Source organism: Podarcis tiliguerta (assembly GCF_965153285.1).
Source record: "Podarcis tiliguerta genome assembly, chromosome: 18".
Classification (NCBI taxonomy): Eukaryota; Metazoa; Chordata; class Lepidosauria; order Squamata; family Lacertidae; genus Podarcis; species Podarcis tiliguerta.
This window is the reverse complement of record NC_139551.1, coordinates 10,388,719-10,411,782: the sequence shown is the minus strand read 5'-3', so window position 1 is coordinate 10,411,782 and position 23,064 is coordinate 10,388,719. Positions and strand designations below refer to the sequence as shown.

The window sequence follows — 23,064 nt, the reverse complement described above, 5'->3', positions numbered from 1 at the left end:
CCTCCAACTTTTCCCTGATGAAAGTAGGGACATCCTATTCCTGCATTATTATTATTATTATTATTATTATTATTATTATTATTATTCCCTGTCCATCTTACTGGGTTGCCCCAGCCACTCTGGGCAGCTTCCAGCACATATAAAAACATAATAAAACATTAAAGGTAAAGGGACCCCTGACCATTAGGTCCAGTTGCGGACGACTCTGGGGTTGCGGCACTCATCTCGCTTTATTGGCCAAGGGAGCCGGCGTACAGCTTCCGGGTCATGTGACCAGCATGACTAAGCCGCTTCTGGTGAACCAGAGCAGCGCACAGAAATGCCGTTTACCTTCCTGCTGGAGTGGTACCTATTTATCTACTTGCACTTTGACATGCTTTCGAACTGCTAGGTTGGCAGGAGCAGGGACCGAACAACGGGAGCTCACCCCGTCGCGGGGATTCAAACCGCCGACCTTCTGATCGGCAAGTTCTAGGCTCAGTGGTTTAACCCACAGCGCCACCCGCGTCCCTTAATAAAACATTAAACATTAACTAACTACCGTATCCAGGGCTGCCTTCAGATGTCTTCTAAAGGTTGTATATTTCTCCGATGAAAATAGGGACATCCTAAGGAAAAGCCGAACATTCTGGGATCAAATCAGAAACTGGGACAGCTTCTGAAAATCCAGGAATGTCCCTGGAAAATAGGGACACTTGGAGGGACTGTAGAATGATCCTGTTTTCATCAGAGAAATGTTGGAGGGTATGCACATAGCTAGGGCAGGGGAGACCAAAAAAGGCTAGTTTTCAAGAGATGCAGCTGTATCAATAAAGCAGGGATGGAGGGCGGCACGTGGGGTTGACAAGCAACACGAACACCTTGTCATATATTATTATATTGTTTTCGCAGACCCCTCCGGATGGTGGAAAGGCCGGCTTCATGGGAGAGAAGGCCTCTTCCCCGGGAATTATGTTCAGAAGATCTGAGCAACTCTCCATCCTGTGGCCCAGAGCCCAAGCAGGGCAGTAAACAGGCCAGATCATACGAAACCAGCTCTTGAAACAGAGAGCTTGCACCATGCGCAAGGAACCCCCACCACATGCGTTGCAAAGCACATGGCAGTCAGGAACGCTGCCTCCTTGACTGCTGTATCCAAAATTGCAAACACTTTGGCATGTGGGTTTTTTTCAGCAAAGGGAACCTTTGCACCCCAGCACTCACTGTGTTGATATTTTTTGCTGTTCTGGTGCTATCTAAAGGGGTACGGCAAGTAGGGATTTTTTTAAAGGGATATGAGTTATTGAGGCATGCTGGCGGAGGCATTGCACAATGATGTGTTCTCTGCACAATGTTGCAATGCTTTTTTGGGCGGGGGGGGGGTGAGTGGGGGAGGCAGGGAGGCCCAGGAAGGAATTAAAAACGCTGTTTCGAAATGCACATTGTCTTCCTCGTAATGTCAGTTTAGGATACAAGCACGCTCCTTTGAAGGAGGGGACATGGGCATAAGCCAAGGGAGCAGCTGCCCCCCCCAATCAAGTAAATAAAAATACTAATCTAAAAGTAGAAATAATGAGAATATTGGGAACTGAAATCCTCGCTTACTTGAAAATCAAGTAATTTAAAAGGAAGTAATTTAGAACAACAGTTGTTGAGACATTTCATTCTGAACCTGCTACCAGCCTTTCTCAACCTGTGGGTCCCCAGATGTTGTTGAACTACAACTCCCATCACCCCTAGCTAGCAAGGCCAGAGCTCAGGGATGATGGGAGTTGTAGTCCAACATCTGGGGACCCACAGATTGAGAACTGCTGCGAGCCAGGCAGAGGATGGGGATAGGTGTGGGGCCTGCAGCCCCCTAACCTTAAACTGGCTATGCTCATGGGAGGGGAAGCCTTGGCCCATTTTGATTTGCTAAAAATCAAGGGTGTGCCTGTTTGCAGAGTTTAGCTTCCCCAGTTGTGTAAAGTGGAAGATCCTTTATTTTGAGCCAGGCTATTATCCACAACGCAAGGGACGCAGGTGGCGCTGTGGTTTAAAGCCTCAGCGCCTAGGGCTTGCCGATCAAGAGGTCGGCGGTTCGAATCCCCGCGGCGGGGTGCGCTCCCGTTGTTCGGTCCCAGCGCCTGCCAACCTAGCAGTTCGAAAGCACTCTCGGGTGCAAGTAGATAAATAGGGACCGCTTACTAGCGGGAAGGTAAACGGCATTTCCGTGTGCGGCTCTGGCTCGCCAAAGCAGCGATGTCACGCTGGCCACGTGACCAGGAAGTGTCTCTGGACAGCGCTGGCCCCCGGCCTCTTGAGTGAGATAGGCGCACAACCCTAGAGTCTGTCAAGACTGGCCTGTACGGGCAGGGGTACCTTTACCTGGCAAAAGTAGACTGTCTCGGGATAGGAACACAGGATGGGGGTTTTTTTAACAAAGACTCTGGCAAGGGGCTGCATTACAGGGTATAAAACCAGCCGCCACCTAGGATTAAAGGAACGGAGTTGAGAAGCCATGGGTTGGGACTTCTCATAGCAAAAAGCTCAACTGAGGCGAGGGGATATGGTAGAGAAGAATGCAGAGACGTTCACATTGTCTGGACTGTTGCAACAACTCAAACACCAGTCCCAATTTAAGATTACCAGGCACTAGGGCTGGGCGATATCTTGATAAAACCTGCTTTGGATGATATAAGTTCGTATCACGCTATCGGTTTCATAATTTTTGACCTGGCAATATACTGCAAATCATAGTGTCTGTGTGTGCTATGCAAAAATCAGAATGCGGGGGAAAACCACGAAGCCAGCCAATGACTCTACATAGCTCCATCCTTCTCAATCAGTGTGATACATTATCGCGATGTTTAGCTGGTGATGTTGAACACCAGCTATCGCCCAGCCCTACTAGGCACCTAGGAAACAGCCAAGTCCCTGCTTGCAGGACACAGGAAAGTAATCTTAAGAGGCCCACTCAGCACCCTAGAATCCCATCTATCTTGAAGCAATACTGACAATAACACAAATGAGCCACAACCCTGGAAAGGCTCAGAATCGGTACCAAATTACGTTACTAAGAGGACCCCCAACAAGGCCAGGTGATGTTGTGGAATATGCAACTGTGTTGCTTGAAAAGGACCCTGATTTGAGTGAAAAACTATTCCCTGAAGAAACTGAACCTTCACAGTAGGACCAACGTCATGATCTCGTCAGCAAAGCTAGGGAACACCCACCGCTTTTCTCGATGTTGCTGAACTACAAATGCAATCTGCCTCCACCACACTAGCTAGGAATAAGGAGCCGAGAACCCAACATGCCTCACACTACTGCTCCACAAGTCCAGGCTAAAAAACCCCTTCCTAGCCGAACATACCAACTGTTATTAAACATTAAAACTAGCAATAAAGTAAAATATAAACTTTTATTTAGAATTAAAAGCAAATACTTCAGTATCACAAACACACAATATTAAACTTCCAAGAAATATACTGCTAATTTGGAGTGAGCATTTATTTTTTTTCTTTGCACAATCACAACATGCGGACAAATCCAGGAGAGAGAAAAAAAACAGATGACAAAAAGGTGGAAATTCTCAACATCTTTCCCCCCACACCACCACCGCCACCAGAGCAGCCTGTCACAATTAATAATCGTACAAAGGAACAAGTCATCTTTCTTTTTTTCCGGCGCTTGTGCGCTACGCTTCATTTAAAGATGTTGACAAAATTTCTACAGATTCATCTTTGACAAAGAGAAAACAAGAGAGAGAAAAGCTCTAACAAGGCAAACACTGCAATCTAGTCTTCTTCGGAAGAGTCTCGTTCGAAGGTGTACGCCATGAAGCAAGCATCGGGTCTCTTGGGGACAAGGGCATGCCCGGGTCTCACAATCTCAAAGCCCAAGAAGCTGAAAGTACGGAGCAGCGAGGCTGTCGGGGAGAGATGTAGGGTGAGTTCCCCAGACGAAATTAAACACCCCGTTTGCCCCCCATCTCCCACCCATGCCACCGGGGAGGTGACACGGGTTCCTCGCACGCACAGCCAGCCACAAAGCCAGCCTCTCTTACCTCTGTCGTCTCTATTCTTGTGGAAGCAAATGAAGACATGGTCCACTTGAAGTTGTTCTTCAGCAAACTCAAGAAGAACTGCAAAACTGGAGGTGGGGGGGGGGGGGGACAGGAAGCAAGTGAAAACTCTTGTTTTCCACTTCCCTGCTCAAGAAGTATTTTATGCAACTGTGGTTTTGATTTGGGCAGAGGAAAAGTAGCAGAAGCTCCTTAAGGAGCCAGCAGCTGCCATTTATAGCTTAATAATCTCCTGGGGCTGAATGGACTACAGAAATTACCCAGGATGGCCTCTGCCCCGCAATGCTACTGTCAAGAACTGGTTTTAGGAATTAAGATGCACATGGGGGAACTTAGAAGAACCTGGACTGCATTCCTTTCCCGTTAAACACAGGCCTCTCTTTTTTGAAGCCCCACACCACCTCTGTGGAAAAGCAGGAAACATGTATGTACTTAATAGGTACAAAAGTAGAATAGCACAGGTTCCCCGTGACCAATTTAACGAGAAATTCCTCCATTCTCCTGTAAGGGAAGGGGGGCACCTAGTATTTGAAGAGCATCAGCCAATCCCTGATGCGCTACCAGCACCATCTGATCCCCAGTGGCCAATTAGATGCCTCTGGGAAGCCCAGCAGCACAGTCTGAAAGACATCAACCCCCCCCCCCCCGCAGCAGCAGCACACTGTCTGCAAACACGGATGGTCCACTTAGCCATAGCAGCCAATTGTCAGCAGATAGACTAGTCATCCGCTGTGAACCTGCCTAATCAGTGTGTAAAGCACACCGCACAGCACAACACCAAGAAGTGTTATCAAGGATAGACCCTGAGGGCAGTTCTGTAAAAACCACAGATTCAAGAACGAGACTTGACCATAGCTATAAATTTGCTGACGGCCTCCTTCACCCCACTCCGACCATGACAACAACCGAGGCACACCTGAACTCCTTCCGCCCTTTACCTGTCCTTGCTCCCTTCAGGCAGAGCGCCATTGGGAATTTCGATGTACAAGTTGTTATTGTTCAACACAGCTTTCCAGCTGATGTGTTTGGCATCCGTAAGCCTGGACTGGACATTCAGGATTCTCGTCCTGTTATTAGATGTTACCTCTTCTGTTACATTCAGCCGATTATCCTAAAGGAAACAGAAAGGTGTTGGTTTTTTAATCTGCTTATGGCTGTGGGGAAAGCGTTAGGCTGAATCTACTGCGAGTCCCGCTCAGAGTAGACCCACTGAAGTTAAAGGGCACATCTCAGCCTAATCTTCTAAAACCCTTAAAATATGCAGGGATTAACCCCACGTGCAGAGTACACGCATACTTACGGAATAAAATAAGTTAGCTGAAAGATTGTGATCCCTCTGACAATTCCCTCGCCCACCTGGGATCTTCAGGGGTGGGTGAGGGGCATCAGGAGCACCACCGAGGCCCCGGACCCAGGTTACTACAGCAACTGAAGGACACTCTGGAACTGAGAAAAAGAGAGGGGGGAAAGTGGTCAGGGTTGCACAACTAGGGAGGACATCAGAATTTCTTATGGACTAGTACCATGAGCTCCAAGTTTGAATAAGCCTACCAAAAACTAACACCCCCCCCACACACACATTGCGTCAAACTCCAAGAATCATGCAAATGTCACACTTGTGTCTGTTGAATGCTAACACACAAAACAATCTGGATGCACTCCACTGATATTCAAGCCTGCTGTTTTGCTATCTGCTATTCTCTGGGGAGTTGCTTAAGTTTTCAGAGTTAACGGGAGCAGGCAGGGGCCGGGGAGAGGACTAAAAGGCTCCCATTCTAGTTGTTTAACCAGCACTCTATTGCCCCATCAGCCCACAAACATGTTCATTCCCTATTAGACTCTTGCCGCACTCACATTCTATAGAACTGGAAGCCCTTTCCTTTCCCCTTTACTGGTTGCAATAAAATACATAAAACTTCATTAATCCATAATATGTTTTGCTTCTTTCTACTGGGAATTTAATGGGAATTTAACACTGGGAGCAGCAAGCCTGCAAGCTGAATTGGAGAACTGCCATTTAAAAACAGAAACAAAAAAGTGCATGCATCCACACGTTAAGAATGGAACTTGCAGCTGCAAAATACCAACCCCTATTTCTGAATTTCTAAGCTGCCATTTAAATGTCCCGCACAGCTGAAGCAAGCTAGCCGTGCAGCATTCACGTACAGTGCTATGTCAACAGCAAGCTGGCTGAATTGAATGGGCTCCGTCTCCTTTTTAACATCAACAGCGGGTGATGATAATCGCTTTCCCACTTGGCCCCTCCCTCTGCACCATCCTTCACCCTGCAGGCTCTCGCTGGATGCGTCACCTCAGCAGATGAAGCAGATCAAGGTTCCCCTCGGGGAAATTCTCACAACCATCCTGCCAGCAGCCATTTGCAAAGCAGTATAAACAAGGGGTGGGGAGGAAGCCCGGTCATCCACCATTTTGAACAGCCAAAAAAGAAAGAACCGCCCCACTAATCCCTTAACGCGATAGGCAGTGCTTTGCTCAAAGGATTGCACAACAATCCGATTTATTTTATTCCCCCTTCAGCCACACAAGCTGGGCTCAAGGTTGCTCAATGGGGGGGGGGGGGGAATGATTGAGTCATCTGAGGCGCAGAAAAATGCTGCTCTGGGTTACAATGGTTTGTGACTTATTTTAAGGACTTCTGACAGGCAGCATCTACTCATTAAGGGCGCCTTTTCCATGTACATTTGCTATTGTAATTTCTGGTTTGATGCCACAGGCCCAACATCCAGTTACTAACTCCATCATCTTACAATGCTCTGTGCTGTTCCAGTTTGGATAAGTGGGAGAATGGTTCCAGGCAGGAAACCACAGGGAATGTTTTATTTTTAAAATTAAATTTGGCAGTTGCTTTATCTTGCTCAGGGCAACTCAAAATGGCATACAACCAAACGGACAAATAATAAACACCACATCGGTACATTAAAATCAAATCTCCTTCCTTGGAGGTTTTTAAGGAGAGGTTAGATGCCCATCTGTCATGAGTGCTTTAGCTGAGATTCCTGCATTGCAGGGGGTTGGGCTAGATGACCCTTGGGGACCCCTCCCAACTCCAAAATACATTAAAAACACCCCACCCACCTCTAAAAAGCCACAGACAGTTAAAGGCCTGGTTACAGAGGACAGTTTTTACCTGGTGCCTAAATATAAAGGATTGCGCCAACTTCTCTGGGGAGAGCATTCCAGAAACGGGGAGCCACCACAGAAAAGGTCCATTCTAGTGTTCAAGATCTACCACCCTTAGTGTTTTCCAGCATGAACTCAGCTCTCTCCTTAAGTAACCATTACGCCCAGGGTTCAACATCCCTCTATCCTTGCAGTCCGCCAAGGAATTGGCCCTGTTACGCAGGAAGCCCAAGCTGCTTATCTAAAGACAACTGTTTCTATTCAGTGTAACGAAGACTGCAATCCACAGGTGGGGGACCCATCGCCAGTTCCCCATCAATTACCTAAGGCAGGCTCCTGCGAGCCTGGATCTGAGCAAGCATAAATGTCTTGGGTGCTCTTGAGTAGGAGAATCACCTGAAACATAGGCTGGCTGTGCCTCACCAGTCTGCGGATCCCAATTATGCACTCTTGCTTTGTAAATTCAACACCCACTGTTGAACCGAGAGGATTCAAAGCAAGAAGGGAGACTATTCCAGACTGGATTCAACCCAGTTCCAGCCTCAGCTCCCTGCAAAAGCATTTGCCTTTAACTCAAACCCCCCTGCATTGTGTTCTGAGGTCATTTCAACAGCGCTGCCAGGGCTGTTCTGAGAAATAGTGGTCTGATTCAAGCCCCACCCCCGAAGGAGGGCATTCATTCCTGCACTGCAGCGGGGTGGACTAAATGACCCAAGGGGTCCCTTCTATGAGGACCCTGCTCTATCCAAACCTAGCCGATCAACACCTAGAGCACATCAAGGGACAAACTCAATCTCTGGAAGAAGAGCTGACCCAAGCTGCTCACCCCACCAACATCCCAAGCAGGGGATGACTCAAGTTTACACGACCAAGTGCTACTGCATTCTTAACCCAGCCTGGAAGACACCATGTTGGGGGCAGGTTAGTCTAAACAGGGCTCTCTGCAACAGGATTTTAGGCAAGTGGTGTCAGGAAGAACATGAAGGCAGCCATTGCCACAGCGTTCAGTTACAGTGGTACCTCCGGTTGCGGGTGGGATCCATTCCGGAGCTCCGGTCGGATCCAGAGTTTTTTGCAACCAGAGGTGCCTGTTCTGTGCATGCGACAAAACCCGGAAAAATACTTCCGGGTTTGCCGCATGCGTATCCTGAAGGATACGTAACCCGAGGTGTGCGTAAGTAGAGGTACCACTGTATATGCCTTGTACACTATGCTTCAGAGATCCAAATCCCAGAGCAGGAAAGGAATATGGCCTGTACCTCTTAATTATGTAGGGAACAGCCACAGGGTAAAGTATTACATGTAAAAAAAAGCCCAGACCTTGCTTAAAGCGGGTCACAGATTCAATTTCCCACCCCTGGCTTGGTCAAAACAAGATGTCTTTCTCAGAGAAACAGATTTCTTTTCTTTTTTTTAAAAAAACACCATTCTTGGATCAGTTGCTACTTTTGCACTGAGATTTGAGAAAGGGGAGCTGAGGCATGAGCAACTACAGAGAAGCTTCTTTGCATTGCTTCTGGCAGGGGCTACAACCATCTCTTCTGAGCTCATGAAGCATGGCAAGGCAAGTGAGGAAGGGCTATTAGAGGGCAAAAAAGATGCAAGGGCCACCCAAGACGTCTCCAGCATTCTCTTGCACCCGACACTTCCACCCCCATTTCTCATTCTCGAAGGAACATCCCTTCCTAGGTGGTGCCAATAAAGTGTGCACCTGCAGATTTTAGCAGACAAGAGACGAGGCAGCAGGTTTGGGGGAAGAGGAAGTGGGTCCTCTGCCTGTTCTGGGAAGGTACAGTTGGCCAAGGCCCCATGTCAGCTCTAATGGCACTAAGAAAGGATGTTCAGGGCAAGCCACACCCAGAGGACAACAGCTAGGAAACTCCCCACTCTCCCGGAGGCGGACAGTTACATCTCAATAATGCTCAGTTTGAGGTGCTTCTTCTAACACGATCAAAAGTGGAGGAAAAGACATTATTAAGCCCTACTGCTGGCAAGAGTGAATTAAGTGCTTGCCTTGTGAATTTGTCCCCACCTCAAATATTGTTTAAAGCCCCCACCCCTTTTCTAAAAGGTGGTCCCATTTCTGAATTCAGTGACATGGGAAATCTAGAGGCGGCTTTTACTAAACCTGGTGCCCTCCACAGGTTTTGAACTTCCATCTCCCATAAGCGCCAGCCAGGACTGCCACTGGTCATTGCAGCCCAAAAGATTTGGAGGGTACTAGGTTGGTGAAATATGATTTGGATTATGTAGTAAAGACACTGTTTTCTTTTTACACACACTATGTATCGAACGGGGCTTCCCTCTACTTGGGACCCTAGTGTTATACATATCCACTTGTTTAAATATGGTTATTTTAACAATGCACATCAGTGAGAAAACTTGCACTGCTGAAGATTTGCCTTTGCTATATGAATACATAGGATATTCTGCAAAAAAAAAAAAAAGTCAGATGGGTATATGTGTGAAAGCTCAAGTTGCTACAGCACAAGATTCTTTAATCTCAGGGTAGTGGGTTTGAGCCCCACATTAGGCAGAAGATTCCTGCATTGCAGGGGGTTGGACTGGATGACTCTAGTGATCCCTTCCAACTCTACAATTCCTGTGTGTTTCATTAATATAAAGGTAAAGGAACCCTGACCATTAGGTCCAGTCGTGGCCGACTCTGGGGTTGCGGCGCTCATCTCGTTTTACTGGCTGAGGGAGCCGGCGTACAGCTTCCGGGTCATGTGGCCAGCATGACTAAGCTGCTTCTGGCAAACCAGAGCAGCGCATGGAAATGCCGTTTACCTTCCCGCCGGAGCGGTACCTATTTATCTACTTGCACTTGATGTGTTTTCAAACTGCTAGGTTGGCAGGAGCAGGGATCAAGCAACGGGAGCTCACCCCGTCGCGGGGATTCGAACCGCCACCCTTCTGATCGGCAAGTCCTAGGCTCTGTGGTTTAACCCACAGCGCCACCCGCGTCCCCTTCATTCATTAATGTAGATTTCCCTAAATAAAGGTAGAACCACTGCCTTCCTCGTGATTGACAAAGGGGTCGTAAATCTCTCTCCACAAGGATTAGGCAGGTGCTCCACTTTTATGTATCCCTGCACAGGAACTGTTTTTTCACAAAAGGCTCCCAAGGTTTTGATAGGGAAGAGTGGAAGTTGGTGCCCATTTTTCCTTTATGATGTCACTCATTTCCCTGAAACTTATACTGAGTAAGGTGTCTAAAAATGTCTTGCGTCTCAAGGGAGGGATGAAGCCTTTCCCCTAATGATAAAAAGAGGATTTGTATTTTGTCTGGATCAGGGGAAGGTCTCTCATGTAACCAATGACCTCGTCTGCAACAAATGAGAGCAGAAGCTCATTCTTTCCTAGGGAACAGATGCTTCTGCCTCACTCTGGGGCAGGCAGTGGAGAGGACCCCATATCCTTCCCCACAATGATCAGATAGGGGTTTTGCTTCATCTGTCCCTTCATACTATTTAGGAAGAGACTTCTCTGGGGGGTGAGTACCAAATGAAGGACGAGAGGGAAGTGTTTCTCACTATAGAATATAAAAGTGCACCTTACTTTCCCTCATCCTAGCATATACATACATACATATTTAAAATAGTAGCTCCTCCTTTGTGGAGTGTTCAGTGCCTGGTGGCCAATTGTCATTTTACATAAAGGCACGTGTTTGATAAAATTCTATTTTGTCCCGTGTGATCAAATAGTCTCATTCCCTGCAAACATATACAGGTAGGGACTTTCCTCTAAGTGTTGGCTGCCAAGTAGGTGTACGGGCAGCGGAAAGTGGAAGGACAAACTTGAACTTCCCAAAATAACAAGGATGACGCTCACATTCTTCCCCTTCCCCCTTTAAAATTGGCCCCTTTCTTCCTAAACGTTGGTTTAGGCTATAAGTGTGTGTTGGGTTGTGTGTGAAAGAGCAACAATTTGTTTCGTTTCTTAATTAACAGAAGTGGGCCTCACTCTGCCCTTCCTCCCTATGGATACAGAATTTTGAGTTCTGTAAAGAACAAAGGTGACACTCACTCTCCTCTCTCCCCACACTCAGTTTCTGAGTAATGGTTGTCAACGAGGTATAGTTGGCAGCGTAAGGCACTAAAGAGACACTTCACCACCATCACAATTATTTTTTTAAAGAATCCCTGACTTAAACCTAGCACTTTTTTCCCTCCACCCTAACATAATTTAGCTATGAGGCAGCTAGGCAAACCACAAGGCCCTACTGAATAGAGAACTTTGAGAGGTGTTAGGGAAAAGATCACCCACACACTATCTGTATGCACAGAACCTAACCAGGCAGAAGCTGAAACCCGAATATGTCCCTAAAAGGGTGCCTTATAGCTAAATTATGTTCAGGGCATTTTATATATCTTTAGGTTGCTCCTAGTTTTTAAAACTGTTGCTCCCTTACTAAATCACATCGCTTTTAAAACATCTCTTATTGTCTATACAAAAGTTTGGTCCCCTCCCATTAAAAAAAATCTCCAGCCCTCTCTGCGTTTTAAACCTTTAGTATCATGCCCCCATTAAACAGTTTTCTCTGTAGTTCCCCTCCATCCCTACGCCAGACAAAGCCCCCGCTAAATATTTCTTTAAAAATGGGGTGCTGGGGGGGGGGCGGAGAGAAAAAGGGGAGGGGAAAACACGGGTTTTTCTTCCTTTTTGAAGTACTTTTACATTTACAGCCCCTTCCTTTTTCAAAAATACTTGAATATCTCCCCCTTTTCTTATTCCCGTATTTTTTTTTTAAAAGCTCTAGAGCCCCCTCCCTTTTTCAAAGTATAGTTTCATCTCTAGTCCCCCTACCTGTCCTACTTTATCTCTATCCTCTCCCTATACGCGTATACATACACACAGGTATTTATTTATATGTAGGAGGTGCTAGTGGGGGAAAAAAGAGGGAGATGGAGAAAAGGGAGGGGCGTGGCCAAAGCAAACCCCGCCCTTCTCGGGCCCTTCGTGCGAGGGGCGTGGCTTCTAGGGCGTGGCCTGCGCGACAAGGCCGCGGCCCGTCAGGCGAAGCGAGGCGCCTGCTGGGGGGGGGGGTTGGGGTTGCTCTCCCCGTCCCTTTCTCTTTTCCTCCTCACCTCCTCAAAGCGGCGCTGGCGGGCAGGGCGGGCATGTCGGCGGGGACGTGGGTCTTTTTATTTCCTTCCTTCTCGCGGGCGAAGCAGTGACTGTTGAGGATCCGCTGCAGGGAGGATTTCACCATCCGGGCCGCCCCCTGGTCGCCGAACCCCCGGTCGGGTCTTTCCCCCCGCCGCCTCCTCCTCCTCCTCCTCCTTCTCGGCTCCCCCTCGCGGCAGCTGCTTCCCTTCCTTCTTCTCCCTTCGGCTGCACAAAATGGCGGACCGGAACGTTCCGACAGCCGCCTTTATGTAGTGGGGGGCGGAGCCCGGGGGCCTTATGGCCCCGCCCACCTCGCGCCTTTTACGCCTATGGGAGCAAAGGCCGCGTCTACCTTCTAGCATAAGGCGGGTTGCCCCGCCCACTCCTCCGCAAATAAGGGCAAGGCCACGCCCACTCCTCCCCCCTCCCTTCTCCACCTCTTTTTTCATCTTTACCGTTTTTCCTTTCTGAGGTAAACAATATTTTCTTTCCCCTCCCCCACGCACCGTGAAGGGCTTTCCTGATTGGCTGAGGGGCCGCGGCGCAGAAAAGGAAGGAGGCGGGTTAAGATGATTGGCAGCTCGCAGAATACTTTCACACAAACGTGCATAAAAGAGAGAAGGCGGAGCCATGCTGAAGAGGACTTCTCTAATTGGCCGAGGGAGATGATCGTGGCGATTCGATTGGCTGAGAAGGTGGCATTCTTGAAGGTAGTTGAGAATGAGAGAGAGATGGAGGGGGCAGCGCCTCGGTGAGCTGAGGTAAGTTGCGCATGCGCAGATGTGGAAGCGCGAGGGGGTATTTTATTACTATTCCCTCATAAATAAATGCCTCGTTATTGAATAATATAAAGTTATATTCATTAGGTAAATCAAATATAAATAAATATTAAGTATCCATAAACTCCTTCCTAGAAAACATTCTCCTCAGACGCTCATAAATCGCCTCAGCTGAAATAAAAATAAATACTTTTGAAATAATCACACATGAACGCTGAGAGACCCATTTAATCCACAGGATTTCCATAAAACAAATATTTCTCATGAAGAATAATTTTCCACAGATAATTTCTTAAAATGTGGATCCCCCCCTTTTCTCTTTACCTCATAGAATAGCTCCTCAAGGCACGAACAGAAAATCCTTCATTTTAACCCTCTTTTATCACATTTTCTTTAACAGATTATGTTATATTATATTTGCTGATTAATATCCTACAGCCTTTTAAATGTATCTGTGGGAAGAGGGGAGTTATTGTTTCATTATTTTGGTTTAATTATTCACTTCTGTTTTAACTTGTATTTTATTATGTGAACTGCCCTGGGGATCTCTTGATGAAGGCCGGTTAATGATGATGATGGTTGTATACAACTTAACAGCAAAATCCTAAACATATTTAGCAGAAATAAGCTCCATTCATTTCAGTGGGTTTCCTCTTTGGAAGACTTCACTGGATGCAGCCCCAGTTACCTCGACCATGTATAGAATTATTTTATTATTATTATTATTATTATTATTATTATTATTAAATTCCCTGTGGTTACATTGAGAAACCCATATAGAACACACACAACACCCCTCCCGAACCTTTTTCAGATTTAAAAATCCCCTGACCCTTAACCGTTTTATATTTATATTATTTATATTTATCAGCCATCAGCCAAATTATATATTTATATTTATCAGCCATCAAACTAATTATTGTGGGGGCAGGAAACACTCAGGTTGGTGTACGATGAAGACATTTAAACATTGCAAAATCATAAAATCATAACATACAAAAAAAAGGGAGAAAAAAAAGAACGACCAACACTGAATTAAATCAAGGGTGCCTCCATACTGGTATGGGGTTGTTTTTTTCTCTGTGGCCGTATTCTGCCATCATTGTGCACATCAGTCATAGGAAATAAATCTTTCAGTGTGGAGGCACCGAGGCTTTGGAACTCCCTGCCTCTTGATACCATGAGTGAGCTTTTTCTGGTGCCTGCTTGAATCACTTTTGGTTAGGCAAGGCCATCCAGACGTCAACATATTTTAATCTTTGGCCCCGGTCTGCAGGGCACATTTAAAAGCATTATCATACCACTTTAAACAGTCATGGCCTCGTCCCTCCGGCAAAGGATCCTGGGAACTATAGTTTGCTAAGGATTGCTCAACATCAAAAAAACTAGGATCATGGCCACTGGTCCCATCACCTCCTGGCAAACAGAAGGGGAAGAAATGGAGGCAGTGAGAGATTTTACTTTCTTGGGCTCCATGATCACTGCAGATGGTGACAGCAGCCACGAAATTAAGAGACGCCTGCTTCTTGGGAGGAAAGCAATGACAAATCTAGACAGCATCTTAAAAAGCAGAGACATCACCTTGCCAACAAAGGTCCGTATAGTTAAAGCTATGGTTTTCCCAGTAGTGATGTATGGAAGTGAGAGCTGGACCAGAAAGAAGGCTGATCGCCGAAGAATGGATGCTTTTGAATTCTGGCGCTGGAGGAGACTCTTGAGAATCCCATGGACTGCAAGAAGATCAAGCCTCTCCATTCTGAAGGAAATCAGCCCTGAGTGGTCACTGGAAGGACAGATCGTGAAGCTGAGGCTCCAAGACTTTGGCCCCCTCATGAGAAGAGAAGACTCCCTGGAAAAGACCCTGATGTTGGGAAAGATGGAGGGCACAAGGAGAAGGGGACCACAGAGGACGAGATGGTGGGACAGTGTTCTCGAAGCGACCAGCATGAATCTGACCAAACTGTGGGAGGCAGTGGAAGACAGGAGTGCCTGGTGTCCTCTGGTCCAGAGTCGGACATGACTCAACGACTAAATAACAAGGATTGCTGAGAGTTGCCATGCGACTCTCTATTTGCACAGAGCTACAGTTCCCAGAAGATTTAACTATCAATCCCTCTTCTTAGGAAAACTCCGGGAACTATAGCTCACCGAGGGGAATAAGGACCTCTTAAACACAATTTAGCTGCTTAATGTTGGGTCAGATCATTGATTCAGCTCCAATCGTACATTATATTCCTTTATCATTCTCATTCCTTTTTCTCCTATTTCCAGCCATGCCTGCGATTTCATTTGAATATAATATTTTCTCAGATAGTCCAAAAAGGATCTCCACTCTTCCACAAACATTTTGTCTTTTAGGTCTCTTATTTTTGCCATCAATTTCACCATACAGTACAATCATTTTAATGTCCACTCCTCTTTTGTCGGAACTACTTCTTCTTTCCATTTCTGGCTGCAGTGGAAACATAAACAATTTAACCAAATTTTGGGACCTCTTCCCCTATTATTCCCAAAAAGAATTGCTTCAGGCTTTTTTTTGGGGGGGGGGTGACTATTTCAAACATCTTCTTCAATTCATTGTTTATCATTTCCCAAAAGCCTGCCACTTATTTACAAGTCCGCCTCATATGAAAAAATGACGCTTCAGCGTTTCCAAAATTTACTTGATACAGTCTTGTACATCTTGGCCAGTTTATTCAGCTGCTTAATGCTGAGTCAGATTATTGGTGCATCTCATTCAGTATTTCCTACACTGGCTTGGCAGCAGCTCCTCTTCGTAGAGGAGCTCAAGGGATTGAACTCAGGATTCCATGCCTACAAAAGAGATGCTCTATGGCTGAGTTATATGTGGAGTTGGCAAGTCTGGCAACAAAAATTAGAGACCAGGAGGAGTCAGTGTTAAGGGAGGAGGGGAAGCCTTTCATGGAATATTTGCAGAAATATAATAGATAAATTTGCGAGTAGGATTCAAACTGTGAACAGCAGTGAAAAACAATTTAGATATTAAGCTAAGTTGAAGAGGGCTGTTAAGTATGATATGCAACAAGATACAGTGGTACCTCTGGATGCGAACGGGATCCGTTCCGGAGCCCCATTCGCATCCTGAAGCGAACGGAACCCATGTCTACGCGGGTCGCGATTCGCTGCTTCCGCACATGCACGTGACGTCATTTTGAGCATCTGTGCATGCGCGAGCAGCGAAACCCGGAAGTAACGCTCTCTGTTACTTCCGGGTCGCCGCAGAGCGTAACCTGAAAATGCTCAACCTGAAAATGCTCATTTAACCCAAGGTATGACTGTAAGGAGAAATAAGGAAACCATGGGATGGAGGGTAAGTTCATATGTATTAGAAAGAATGGTATCAAATATGTACTAAGGGTTTGAAAAATTTAAAATAAAATATATATTAAATAATCGTACAACGAACCAGCCTATTGCTCAGCTACTTGATGGAGAAATGGAATAATTGAAATCCAGCATCAGTGCTTTCCATACATAAACTGCCTAATGTGCGCATTTGGAAGACAAGTGTTTAGGCACGCGGAATGCGAGCCCCGATGCATTCCTGACAAAGCGCATACAACGCAGGCATCTGCTTGCTTGGACAACGCATTTCCCGGAGACACTGTGGGTTGCAATAACAGGCCAGTGTGGCGCACTCAGTCCTTCATAATGTGGATCAGCTCCACTATAACAGAGAGATTAAGTGGGATCAGCTAACTCTACAGGGCGTCCCTTCCTGGAAGAAGAAAAGAGAACAGGGCAAGGGAGAGATCTGCGCTCGAAACACGGAAGCACCATTCTGCCGGCCTGAGTACAGCTAATCCCTGTGATGCAAAACGAGCGGACGCTGAGATGTTATGAATGATCGTGACCAGTAAGGAAGTTAGCATCAAAAGGCGCATAGCTAAACTGTGGAACTCCCTCCTACAGGAGACAGTGGGGCCACCAACTTCGATGACTTTAAGGAGATTTGGATGAATTCATGGAGGAGAGGCCTTTTTTTTTGGACTACAGTTCCCATCATCCCTGACCACTGGGCATGCTACCTAGGGATGGGATTTGTAGTCCAATATCTACAGGTTTGGGTGCGGACCATCCTTTGTCAACCTGGTGCCATCCAGATGTTTGGGCTCCAACTCCCATCTGGCGCCGCCGGCACGGTCAGGCTCAATCTATATACACAGGGGAAAGCAATGCATCTTTGCAAAGAGTGGGGGTCGTGGGTGGGGAGAAATCTAGCTCCAGACTGGTGTGGTTTTTCTGTGGGTGGGCTCATTGTGCAGCATAAACACAGTCCGCTGGATCCAGCCAACAGCCCATCAAGAAACAGAATTTTAGTGTTGGAAGGGACTCTGAGGGTCATCTATTCCAACCCCCTGCAAGTTGTCCCAGATGGGAATCAAACCTGCGACCTTGGTTCCAACCAGATGCCCCCAATGGGAAGCCCATGAGCTGTATTTGTTTGAAATGCAATTAGTTAAAATGCAAATTTAGAAGTGGTTAAAATGTATTTGGATCCTGTATTTTTAGAGTACAAAGCTTATCTATAGATGTAAAAGAATATAGAGTTAAGTGTTATGCTATATAGTTACATTTGGAACTTTATAGTGTTTGTAGCTTAATAGTATTATAAAGTACCGTATTTTTCCGTGTATAAGACTAGGTTTTTTCCTAAAAAATAATGTCAAAAATTAGGAGGCGTCTTATACACGGATAGTGCCAAGGGTGGACTGGCGATTGGTTGTTGCCACAAAAATAGGGGGCGTCTTATACATTGGGGTGACTTATAGACAGAAAAATACAGTATATAAGGTATCGTGTGCACGGTGCAAGTATATTTGCATATTGAAACAGGAACCCCAAAATACTTGTTTACCATTCCTGCCCATTGCTGCATCGAGGCTGGTATATGCAACCTTGCTCACACAATGATTTTCAGGGGTGGGACGTGTGACGGAAAAGTTTGTTTACTGAGCAGGTTGAGTCACTGAGTGTGTGTGGTTTTTTTCCCTGCCAGTAAACAGTTAACTCACAATAATTACCAAAATGATTATGCATTCTTTATCAATCTTCTGAGAAAAATACAAAAACTTATGCAAAGCCAGAGACTTCCAAACTACCCAACCTAAGATGAACTTATAATGCCTGGTTTCAATGGATTTTTCAAGTGCTTAGCTCAGTCTTTTGTTTTCTTTATCTTTTTAGGTAAGTTCATGAAGATACCAACAAAAGGTAAGTTTGATGTTGTTCACAATACTGCCCAGCCAAGAGGAGGAGGCGGGAGCCATCAATGTTTCTTCTGACAGCATGGAGGCTACTGGAGATGCAAAGCAGGTAGGGTGCGGTTTGAGTTCGGATTCTGAGGTTCCCAGATTCTGAGGTTGCCTTCTCGTAGGGCAATTGTAGTGGCTTGGAAGGGCAGGAGGTAAACACAAATACAGTCAAGAGGTGATACAATTGAATGAGTGGTTTATCCAATCATTAAAAGATATTTCTCTTAGGTCGCTTTTGGTTCAGTATTTATCTTGTAAGTTATCTGTTTGCATGCATTTCCAGGTGAACAAGGAGGAGTACCCCTCCTGCGGGCCAGGGACTCCACAGCAGCCCTCCCTCGCCAATCAAAGCATGGAAGTGCAAAAAAAAAGAAACATCTTCGATGGTCAGATGAGCAGGGCCAGCAGTCTCTGCCCAGCCTAGAGAAGGAGGCAGGAGCCATCAAAGTTTGCTCTGACAGCATGGAGGCTGCTGGAGATGCGAAACGGGTAGGGTGCGATGGGAGTTCGGATTCTGGGAGGTGCCCAGCAGGGCTCATAGCGCAATGGCTTTGAAGGGCAGGAGGTCCCATGTTTGATTCCCCAGGATCTCTAGTTAAAGGGATCAGGAAAGGACTCTCTTAACTTCAGACCCTGGAGAGCCACGGCCAATCAGAGTAGGCATAGCTGGTCTAGATGGACAACAGGTGTTGACCTAGAACAAGGCACCTACGTATGTACATATGTGTTGCAGCAGAGTGCCGGTTAGTAACCACACAGTTCAAAGACGGAGTTAACTCTTTATTAGCAAAAACACGATCTCCACAGACCTGTGGAGTATCAGGCCTAGAGCAGCTTATTCCTCCGTCTTACTCCGTTAAAATCAGCTGCCGAGGCTTTTTCTCAAGCAATCGGAGACTGCACCTGCGTGCAGTCAACCTCTACTCTACTGAACGATGCCTTATGAGGAACGGCTAAGGGAGCTGGGCATGTTTAGCCTGGAGAAGAGGAGGTTAAGGGGTGATATGATAGCCATGTTCAAATATATAAAAGGATGTCACATAGAGGAGGGAGGAAGGTTGTTTTCTGCTGCTCCAGAGAAGCGGACACGGAGCAATGGATCCAAACTACAAGAAAGAAGATTCCACCTAAACATTGGGAAGAACTTCCTGACAGTAAGAGCTGTTTGACAGTGGAATTTGCTGCCAAGGAGTGTGGTGGAGTCTCCTTCTTTGGAGGTCTTTAAGCAGAGGCTTGACAACCAGATGTCAGGAGTGCTCTGATGGTGTTTCCTGCTTGGCAGGGGGTTGGACTCGATGGCCCTTGTGGTCTCTTCCAACTCTATCATTCTATGATACTCTGCCCTTCTCATGCCTCTCCTTATTCTGGGAGACAGAAGGGAGGCAAGCTTGTTGCAGCATGAGGGGGAGACAATTGCGAGTCTTCCCCAGCCGGATTCATCTCTGCCTCTTGGCCTCTCTCATCCCACTCTCCTGCTGCAGCTTCTGCCCCTGTTGTGGATTTCTCTCTGCCACAGACTCTCCCACTTCACTAAGCCCTGTTACCTCTCCAGCTTAAGCCACCTCCTCTTCCCAGTCTTCTCCCTCTGACCACTGACTGTCGTCCCACCCCCACTCCCTGGGCTCTGATCGTTCTTCTCTTTGGCATTCCCCAGCTGGTCCCTCCAATTTATTAATTAATTAGTAATGATCATGGCAGTTTCCCAGAATCTGGATGTGACTTGTTTGCTTTTCTCGCAGATCGGGCTAGAGACGGAAAGCTATATTCTCCTACCAATAGGGAACCCACTTAAGGACTCTATACGGGCTCTTGGATACCCCAGAAGGGGAAAAGGGCAGATTCCCTGGGGATGGGAAAGTGGTGCGTGAGGTCCCAGATTCAGTCACCAGCATCTCCAGTCAAGGGATTGTGAAGGTTTTCCCTGATCAGAAACAGGCACCCAACTCTGCCTAAGGCACCTTCGTGGATTCTGAGTGGCAGCTCAGCGCATGCCGCTGGGTCAGAAATAGAAACTGTAAGCAGCTCACAAAAAAAGTAGACGTTAGATTAACTGTGCTGTGCAAAGAGGTCCTTCCTATTTAGTCTGTTGTCTGTCCTGAATATTAATGATTGCTAAGCTTCTGGTGGGGGGGGGGGAGACCCCAATTCTGGTAAATTGCAGTGTGCAAATTGGGTAGGCGTACGCAAAATAAGCAGATCTATCTGGATAATTTCCCTCCACTTCCACTGTGCATGACAAATTCTGTTCAATTGGCAGAACAGAACTACATGATTTACTCAGAACATGAGAGCACCTAGTGCCAACACCAGAGGGTGCTGTCTGCCTATTTAATTGGCATCAAAGAACAGCGGAATTGTTGAGTCGGAAGGGACCATAAGGGTCATCTAGTCCAACCCCCTGCAATGCAGGTATCTGCAGAAGGACAGAGTTGATTTTTCACTTGATCTGCTTTTTTAATTTCCCCCGTTCCAATCCGAACAGGAACTTTGACGTGCTCAGAGAACCTTGATTCAGAAAATGTAGCACATGTATTTCTAATGTATTCATTGCTTTGGGGTACCGGTTTCAAATTCTGCAGAACTCTCCGTCACGGAAGATGTTGCATGACCCAGTGGGTGGTGGAACAAAGGGGGTAGGTGGGTAGAAAAATTAGAGTTCGTTTCTCAACCCTATGATCAGCTTGTTGCCTTTGGGAACAGCTGCAGCTCATAGAATTGTAGAATTATAGAGTCGCAAGTGTGATAAGAATTTTAAAGTCTTAGATATATAAGAAATGTTCATAAATGTACCAGCCAAGCACGTACATAGATCAGCACAGGAAGACCGACCTGAAACCATTTTTGATTCCCAAACTGACCAAATGTTTTCTCTGCGAGGTCAAAGGAAAATGGTAAAGCCTCCCCATTGTCTTATCCTTCACAAATCCTGTCTTAAGGGTATGTCTGTGTATGAATAGGGTGTGAGCCTGTGACCTGGCTCAGGAACTAAGTATTTATCATTACAAAAGACTGGCCAGGCTCTCCAGGGTATCCAATCAAGTGAGCATTAACAGGTAACCTGTCAGACAGGAGATAAACAACGCGCTCAGATTTCTGTTGTAGACCGCCTTTTCTGTGATGTAGGTAGGATGTATCTTGATGGGGGGGGTCTTGGGTTACACCCTTTCTGTGATGTATGTATGATGTATGGAGGAGTGGTCTGGAGCTCCAGGGCAGGGAATTTAAAATTTCTATATAAGGGCAGGCACACCTTGGTTCTGGGTTCCTCCTCCTTTCCTGCATATGAGGGGAGCACCCTGTTGCAACAGATCAATAAAGACCAGGCTTACTAGCTGCTTTGTTTCTCAATATTCTCTGGTTGGCCTCTGTTATTTTCCTCCTACCAATAGGGAACCTATGTAAGGACTCTGTATGGGCTCTTGGGGGAATCAGAGGCAGAACATCTCTAGGCATGACTGGACCTTTGCCAATCAGTGTAGACATCGTTGGGCTAGATAATGGCAGCTTCTCTTGTTCCTGTTTAAACCAGATCTTTATTCAGGATCATGAGGACTACAGCCTTGCTTTAGCGCTTTGACACCCTGCAGAAAGATTGGAAAAGGAATTTTAATATAAGCAGCTGTGTGAACGCTGGTTACGTTTTAAAGAACTGCTTTTAAATGTTGCATTTTAAATTGTTGTCACCCTTGGGCCTTAGGGTGAAGGGCATATAATAAACTAAAATACGTAAGTAAATTTGAAGGCTGTCAATCACTCATGTGAATGTATTTCCCATCTCGTGTGTCTCTTGTGTGTGTGGAGAGAAAGAGAGAGGTGTATGTTTTATCCCATTTTTTTTTTCAATGTTAATGGATGGGAGATAATTTTATTTGTGTTTCCATGATAAACTCTCCAGTGAGCACTTCTCAAACCCAACCGACAAGCAGGTTTTTCTCAGAGCAGACCATTGAAACGAATGGTTCACAGCTAGTTGTGCCAATTAAGTTCACTTAGCCTGCTCTGAGTATGGCTAATGCCGCACACAAGCCAAATATCTTTTGACATTTGCAGCTGTCTTGATTTTCCTGTGCAGTTTTGCAACCGGTGTGCACAAAAATGTATTTGGGGGAAAGTGGGTTGTAATCAATGTTCTTCCTACTCAGGGTAGACCCATTGAACCTGATGGATATTGCAATCTGGGGTCCATTCATTTCGATGGATCAGCTCTGAGTACACATAGAGATACTTGCATTAGTGAAAGCTACATGCATTATCCCGGGACGCGGGTGGCGCTGTGGGTTAAACCACAGAGCCTAGGGCTTGCCGATCAGAAGGTTGGCGGTTCGAATCCCCGCAATGACTGGGTGAGCTCCCGTTGCTCAGTCCCTGCTCCTGCCAACCTAGCAGTTCGAAAGCACGTCAAAGTGCAAGTAGATCAATAGGTACTGCTCCGGCGGGAAGGTAAACAGCATTTCCGTGTGTTGATCTGGTTCGCCAGAAGTGGCTTAGTCCTGCTGGCTACATGACCTGGGAGCTGTACGCCGGCTCCCTCGGCCAATAAAGCGAAATGAGCGCATCAACCCCAGAGTCATCCGTGACTGGACCTAATGGTCAGGGGTCCCTTTACCTTTACATGCATTATCCTTGCTTGCAAAACCGTGTGTATCAGTCAAAATCTGTGTACTACATGAGAAATTTCCACGAAAATTATGACAAAATTACCACGAGGATG

At 46.3% G+C, this 23,064-nt stretch overlaps 3 protein-coding genes across 3 annotated transcripts in view; 2 read left to right on the top strand and 1 right to left on the bottom strand.

The window, feature by feature from the left end:
- The window catches only part of MYO1F (myosin IF), a 60,109-nt gene extending 58,690 nt beyond the window's left edge, over nucleotides 1-1,419 (top strand). Inside the window, exon 28 of the mRNA XM_083421414.1 lies at nucleotides 892-1,419. Coding sequence (XP_083277540.1) covers nucleotides 892-968 — 77 coding nt within the window. The 3' untranslated portion in view covers nucleotides 969-1,419. The remainder of the gene's footprint in view (nucleotides 1-891) is intronic.
- A 1,944-nt stretch (nucleotides 1,420-3,363) lies between these two features.
- On the bottom strand, nucleotides 3,364-12,530 carry OAZ1 (ornithine decarboxylase antizyme 1). Its single transcript, XM_083421946.1, is given in 6 exon segments — nucleotides 3,364-3,889; nucleotides 4,028-4,113; nucleotides 4,984-5,156; nucleotides 5,346-5,432; nucleotides 5,434-5,491; nucleotides 12,277-12,530. Coding segments are annotated over 6 exon segments (660 nt in total). The 5' UTR covers nucleotides 12,402-12,530; the 3' UTR covers nucleotides 3,364-3,758.
- Nucleotides 12,531-13,056: 526 nt separating this feature from the next.
- On the top strand, nucleotides 13,057-20,221 carry LOC310668262 (uncharacterized protein; the record flags this gene model as incomplete). Its single annotated transcript, XM_083421285.1, has 6 exons — nucleotides 13,057-13,917; nucleotides 13,956-16,129; nucleotides 16,381-16,954; nucleotides 18,286-18,312; nucleotides 18,637-18,842; nucleotides 20,093-20,221. The coding sequence occupies exons 3-6, from the start codon at nucleotides 16,942-16,944 to the stop codon at nucleotides 20,219-20,221; spliced, it is 375 nt and encodes a 124-aa protein (XP_083277411.1). The 5' UTR covers nucleotides 13,057-13,917; nucleotides 13,956-16,129; nucleotides 16,381-16,941.
- Nucleotides 20,222-23,064: the final 2,843 nt, after the last annotated feature.